Source organism: Mercenaria mercenaria, chromosome 3 (assembly GCF_021730395.1).
Source record: "Mercenaria mercenaria strain notata chromosome 3, MADL_Memer_1, whole genome shotgun sequence".
Taxonomy (NCBI): Eukaryota; Metazoa; Mollusca; class Bivalvia; order Venerida; family Veneridae; genus Mercenaria; species Mercenaria mercenaria.
Genome location: NC_069363.1, coordinates 96053490 through 96060277, shown reverse-complemented (window position 1 = coordinate 96060277; position 6788 = coordinate 96053490). Strand labels below are relative to the sequence as shown.

Genomic DNA, 6788 nt, shown 5'->3' with positions numbered 1-6788 from the left:
ATTGATATAGTTTTTAGGTGTTAGGTCGACTGTAGTAATGCGGTTTCATATATCTTAGCCGCTCTTCACGAAAACTTTTAAATTCTACCAAGTAATGAATACTTGAATATACTTGAGATACTTGAATCATTTTAATGCAAAGAAGATTAAGCTAATACACTAAGCTAATCCATTTAAAACAATACGCCATTTACCAAAACATTTGGAAGGCCGTCAACATAGAGAAGCAGTCACGGAAAGGGGATTGAGCATCCGTTTGTTATTAAAAAAAATCCATACATGTATAGTATAAACGTTTGTTTTTGGCAAATAATACACTTTAGGGCAAAATATCTGAAGCAGAAACATTGCTATTACCAGTTAAACTGGATATTCAGCGGCGCTGGAACTAACAGGATCAACACAATCACCGTCTTCTTTACGTACAGCTTCTACAACATCCGGAAACACATCTAGCCAGAAGTTAGCCTCTTCAGAGTAGAAAAACCGACCAGCAGATTAGATTGACATGAATTTCTCGAATTTCAAATAAAATTAAAAAAGGACAATTTATGTTTATTTATTTCTATACAAAATTTCCCGAAATCCTTGCATGGAGTTGCATTGCACATTATAAATTCTCCTTCTTATATTGACATTTTTTGACAGGAGTGACCTATGACGTCAAACGGCAGCATGTCAGTACATGCGATCAGCTGTTTAGACGGAGTGGAAGCTATGACTAGGTCGCTGTATAAATTAAAAAGAATGCAATGCTGAAAATGGTTCTGTTATACAAGTATACATTATACAAAATATACATTTTTTTTGTATTCAGAGGACTATATAAAGAATGCCACGGTCTCTCTAACTTTAAGTTGGAATCGGGATGATGCTTGGTTGCGTTCTATGCTTCCAAAGGGTCTTTTCACATATTTTATTAACTGTTACAATCCTTAAGTACTGTTCTGCGGCTGGAAAAAGCCTCCCTATACTTGGACTCAGTGTTTCTTTTGGGATCGTGGAGTATAAACATTTTTATTAGAATTTAGATTAAGCCGAAGCTAGGGAACGTGAGGGATTTTGTACATTTCATTACATCTCGTAAACAGATTCAGCTATTATGTTGCGTTCTGTGCTTCCAAAGGATCTTGTCACATCTTTTATAAAAAGTTATATGCTTTGTAAATTTATGTAAACAAACTGGTCGAGTGTCCTTATGACTTGAATACCCCGCCGCTGTTCAATGTTAGGATAATTTTCTATTTATACATTAAAAGGTTAAAAACGAAGAAGAAAGTTCACGCTAATTCGTGGACCTTTAAGTATAACCTTGACCTTTAATCTAGGATTTAGGGTCTTGCTCGCGACACATTGTCTCTTTGTGGCAATCATTTAAGGTAATATGCGCCACCTAACGAAAGTCAACGGACCGTTATGAAATTTTGCCGAATCAAAATTGTCAATATTTCCGATTGACTGGTATTTTTTTCATTTTTCTGTTATTCTCCATTTTGCTACTGTAAATCTTCAAACATGACCACTAACGTCATTTTTTCAGCAGAGCGCAAAATGACGTACATGACTAGTTTTTCGATTATCTTTTTTATATACAACTAAAATACGGCAAAAATTCTTTATTTTCAAGTTTATATCAAAATTATCTCTCTAATGATATATAATTTGTCATGTTTATTTCAACGTCACATCAGAGGCAAACGACTTATGAACGCAAAATACGCAAAACTGACGTCGAGCTTCACCCAAAATTTTGCGTGAAGACGCCTGTATTTCAGAAACTGCCAGATAGGTTTTTGAATAAATTTGAGCAAGCGTGCAAAATTTCAGTCGCTATCGATTCCATAAAAGAAAAATGGGGGTCACCGTTTTAGATTTTGCTCTATTTACCGTGGCTCTACCCCTACCCCCAGTAAAAAATAACAACGTTTTTATACTTATTTCGTAAATTTTAATAAATTTTAATTCCGTTTCTGTTTCTGTTGGTGGATATAATGCTATTAAATTCCAGTAATGATAAAACGAAGATATGATTAAATGAAATTATTGAAATAAATGAATGATTTCAGGAAATTGCTCTCCTATACATGACACAGAAACACAAAGAGTCCTTTTTATTAAAGTGAATTTTAGCCGAAAGTTGTATTCACCTAGAATACGCTTAATTTTAGTTGTAGTTGCAGCTTCAATTCTTAAGCAAACTTTGTTCAATATAATTAAAAATATTTGTCAAAACGCTAAAACCTTAGCAGAAAAGTGAAGCACATCAAATGTTAAAGTTCTAAGCAAAATGTTTGTAGTCAATCTTAAAGAGATTCTATTACCGGATATTTTGGTGTTCATCTAAGACTTCGTTTTAAATTTATGTTCACGCAGGTATGCTTCATGCCAGTACTGGATATTTCCATGTCAGTGTATTTTTATCTTACCTTGGTATTCTGTCGAACGCATGACAGGGACAAAAGGAACCGTTCTAGAAAATAATACTGCACGTGACTTGTGTGCACAAACCGTTATCTGGAGAGGAAACAGGTAAAAGTTCGAACTTTCCCGCCGGAAGTTCAATTGGCCGGTTCGTGTGAGGTAAACAAGATAAAATGGTTTATAAGAAAACGCAGAAGACGGTGCGGTCTTAATAAAAATGCAGTTATTTCGATAAATTAGTGCAGTTTTTACATATATTCTAGTAAAACAATAGATTATCGGGACTAATAGTGCAGTTTGGAAATATAAAGACTGATCCTTTGTTCTTACACATTCTTTTTATATTTTAGTTGCTTTGTCATTGATGCTACTACAGTGACTGTTCAATATCTGTCACTTAAACGTCAAAACACAAATGAGCCGCGCCATGAGAAAACCAACATAGTGGCTTTGCGACCAGCATACGCATCCGCGCAGTCTGGTCAGGATCCATGCTGTTCGCTTTCAAAGCCTGTTGCAATTAGAGAAACTGTTAGCGAACAGCATGAACCATGACCAGAATGCGTGGATGCGCAGGCTAGTCTGTGTCCATGCTGGTCGCAAACGCACTTGGTTGGTTTTCTCATGGCTTGGCTCAAATGTTAAGATCGTCATCTAGATTGACTACACCGATGAAAGTTTGCGTCTGATATCAGGAGACGTAGGTTTAAACCATACAAATACCACAATTTTAAATGTCTCATTTTAAAGGCATTGAAAGCATGCGCACGGTAGATAGTTTAATTAAGCAAATGTGGCCAGAAAATAAAATGGAGACTTTGTAAAACATGACTGTAGTATAAAATTAAATTATAACATAGGGTAATATTTAAAGCCGTGCTCACGTTTTGTGAGCATTTTATTCAATTTACTGCTTAATTTCCAGTAGACGTTTATAATTTTTGTCGGGATATATAGCACATGTACGAACCTGCGTCTTCTGATATCAGGCGGAAACTATCCTCGGTGTTGTTTGTAACATTTGTTTACCGGGATATATAAACAAAACAAGTATTTTGTTAAAGTACTCAACATTAATCAGAAGTACCACGAGCGAAACTTTGCAGTGTGAACGTCTTGGAGGTACATGTGATTCTTAACACCTTAAATAAACTTATGGGATAAATCCCTTTCTCTCCTCATTAGAGTACTGTATGCGAAATCTAAATTTCTGTAAACTGTTTCTATGTAAAGATGGAATCATTAACTGCGCACTCTTTGAAATACTATATAGAGTGCACAGGCACTTAGGCAAAATTGTCTGTAATAAAACATGTCTGTTTATCATGTATAGAACATTTTCTAGAAAACATTCATCTGTTTGAAAAATTTAATAAACAAAAAAAAAAAAAAAAACGTCTTCATTTTATCATTTTTATGATATCATTTCATAACATCCAACAGCAGAAACTAATATTATTTCATTATATCCACCAACAGAAGAAGAAACTGAATTTGTATTAATGGAAATTTACGAAATAAGTATGAAAACGTTGTTATTTTTACTGGGGGTAGGGGAAGCGCAACGGTAAATAGAGCGAAATCTAAATCGGTGACCCCCATTTTTCTTTTAAGGAATCGATAGCAATTGAAATTTTGTACTTCTGTTGAAATTTATTCAAAAAACTATCTCACAGTTTTTAAGATATAGGCGTTTTTGCGCGAAATTTTGGGCGAAACTCAACGTCAGTTTTACGTATTTTGCGTTCATAAATCGCTTGCCTCTGATGTGACGTTGAAATAATCATGACAAATTATATATCACTGGAGAGATAATTTTAATATAAACTTGAAAATAAAGAATTTCTGCCGTTTTTTAGTTGTATATAAAAACGATACTCGAAAAACCAGTCAAGTACGTCATTTTGCGCTCTACTGAAAAAATGACGTTAGTGGTCATGTTTGAAGATTTACAGCAGCAAAATGGAGAATAACAGAAAAATGAAAAAAATACCAGTCAATCGGAAATATAATCAATTTTGATTCGGCAAAATTTCATAACGGTCCGTTGACTTTCGTTAGGTGGCGCATATTACCTTAAGTCAGATTATTTGGATATTCATGTATGTACAAACATTTGTAGAATATACCAGAAACAACATTAAATATTTGACTTCTAAGTTAAGACCTTGACATTTGAGCAAGTGTCTTGGTTTTCGACGATACCCATCATCTGGTTTTGGTTGTCTTTCTGCAAAATTATTCTTGAAATCCCATCATGCATGAAAAAAGTTCTTAGTTGGTGACGAATTGTTGACACACAACGAGGAAATACGTACAAGAAGAGGAGTAAAACTATAAGACCTTCTGCTGCATGAAAATAGTTAAGTCATCAACTGTGAGGCTCGTTGTAATGATACTTTTGATCTCATCTAAACATATTTAACTGGCAAGTTTTAACCCGATGTTGCTTAACATTGTTCAAACCGTGTCTAAATTGCAGCGCAAATGTACAATATCCACCGTGTTCAACCGGTAACGCCGGTTAACGGTAATAACGCCTATAACTCTAAAACGCGGTAAATTAAATGGTGACATCCGCATGGAACGACTCTCAGGTAAGAAATCCATCCAGTTTTGGAGTAAACATAAAGAATTAAAAGAAAAACCTAAATACATAATGTTGAGAAAGAGTAACACTACCAGGGCTGTTTCTGCAAACATTCGCGAGAACAGACGTTGACGAGTGTTTCCATTGCTTTTTACTGTTTACTCTGTGTGTTTTTAAATTATAAAGCATAACAGAAATATCTCAGTCGATATTTTTTGTAGAGAAACACTGACAAATGGTAAAAATGACTGTGCGGTCGCCCGTCAGCTAAACTTCCGAGTTCAAATGTATATACATTTTAAATATAACGTGTATTTTCTGTCGCTTCATATACCTGTGTGCGGAAAGCAATCTACGCCCAGTTTACTCTTGAAAATAGAAAATGGCATGTGATTGAGAGTAATATTTAGAAAGCTTGGTTGTCCAAAAAGCTTATCTTACCTGACTCTCGCTCCGCTGCTGATTTCACCATTTAACTTATTGCCATTTAGCGCTACTGTTAACTCACATTAGGCTTAATTATCGTAAATCGGCATTACCGGTTGGAAACGGTGCTTCCACTTGCTTCAAGAACTGACAAAGAAATACTGTGGACTTTTCTGTCTCGTATATTTGTCAGCTTTTGTGACAAGTATTGATACATGACTTCAAGTAAAACAAAATTTTAAAGCTACTTTATAGTGTTAAAACGTAAAATTCATTGCGGTATTTTTGTTACACGAGTTCGAATACCTTGTTGAAATAATAAACGACTCACCCGGACTTGATGAAATTTCAGATTTGAAATGCTTTTTGTATTTATAATTTAACGCAGAATGAACGTAATGTGATGTCATATTCTCACCTGTTGGCTTCAAGTCTTCTATTTTATCCAGTGGTATCACAAAAGGCAAAAACAATACACCTTCATAAGCGTTAAAGCCACTTAGAATATCCATCGGTCGAAAGAAATCTACTACTTTCAAGCTTTGACTTTCTGACATCTTTGCAATGTGTTTTGGATTGATTTTGATTAAATCATCGTCTATAGCAGGACCAAAATTCACTGTATAACCAAGCCGTTTTACTGCTGATAAATAGTCATTTACAGGTTTGTCCCTTAGGCAGAGCATCAGTTCTTTCATCGCATCAGTTTCACACCCTAAACTTTTTGCCATAGCTTTTGCGTCCTTCAGCACGTCCCTTTCTAACTTTTGAACCGGCATGGACATGCTGCCACTTTGCGCAATGATCCTCTGGAACAGTCCATTATTCTGGGTGTCCAGACCATGTTGAATAGCACTCATTGCACCAGCGGAATCCCCACCAATACTTACTCTTTCTTTATCTCCACCAAATCTACTTATATGGTCATGAACCCACTGCAAAGCCATATGTTGATCCCAAAGACCGGCGTTTCCAGGAGCATTGTGATCACCAGTGCTAAGAAACCCAAACACACCAAGTCTGTAGTTGATAGTTACAACAATAACGTTTCCGGCTGCGGCAATAAAACTACCATCATAACGACTCCCAGCTCCCTCAAAGAATCCACCTCCATGAATCTATACCATTACAGCATGTCCAGATGTTTTGTCGGCAGTAATGTTTAGATACAAACAGTCTTCGCTGATATTAACTGTCGTCCCATCAAACGATGTAGGAATTTGTGGGCACACGGCGCCTGGGGTTTGGGCATAAAACACTGCGGTTAAGTTATTTGTTGCTTCCGGTTTAAGAAATCGCCTCTCACCCACTGGTGGTTGAGGAAATGGAATACCAAAGTATTGGTGTACAT

The 6788-nt window shown here is 35.8% G+C and overlaps 1 protein-coding gene across 1 annotated transcript; it reads right to left on the bottom strand.

The window, feature by feature from the left end:
• Nucleotides 1-360: 360 nt before the first annotated feature.
• On the bottom strand, nucleotides 361-6788 carry LOC128555986 (neuroligin-2-like). The gene is made up of 3 exons (XM_053539860.1): nucleotides 6744-6788; nucleotides 5856-6555; nucleotides 361-470 (listed from the first exon to the last, which is right to left on the bottom strand). The coding sequence occupies exons 1-3, from the start codon at nucleotides 6786-6788 to the stop codon at nucleotides 361-363; spliced, it is 855 nt and encodes a 284-aa protein (XP_053395835.1).

Bases quoted from the DNA above. Each gene is read 5' to 3' on its own strand.
- LOC128555986 (XM_053539860.1), bottom strand. From the start codon at position 6,788: ATGTACACCAATACTTTGGTATTCCATTTCCTCAACCACCAGTGG. The intron at 6,556-6,743 runs GTGAGAGGCGAT...GTAATGGTATAG, and splicing joins ATTTCCTCAACCACCAGTGG to ATTCATGGAGGTGGATTCTT. The intron at 471-5,855 runs GTGAGAATATGA...TCTACTCTGAAG, and splicing joins AGAAGACTTGAAGCCAACAG to AGGCTAACTTCTGGCTAGAT.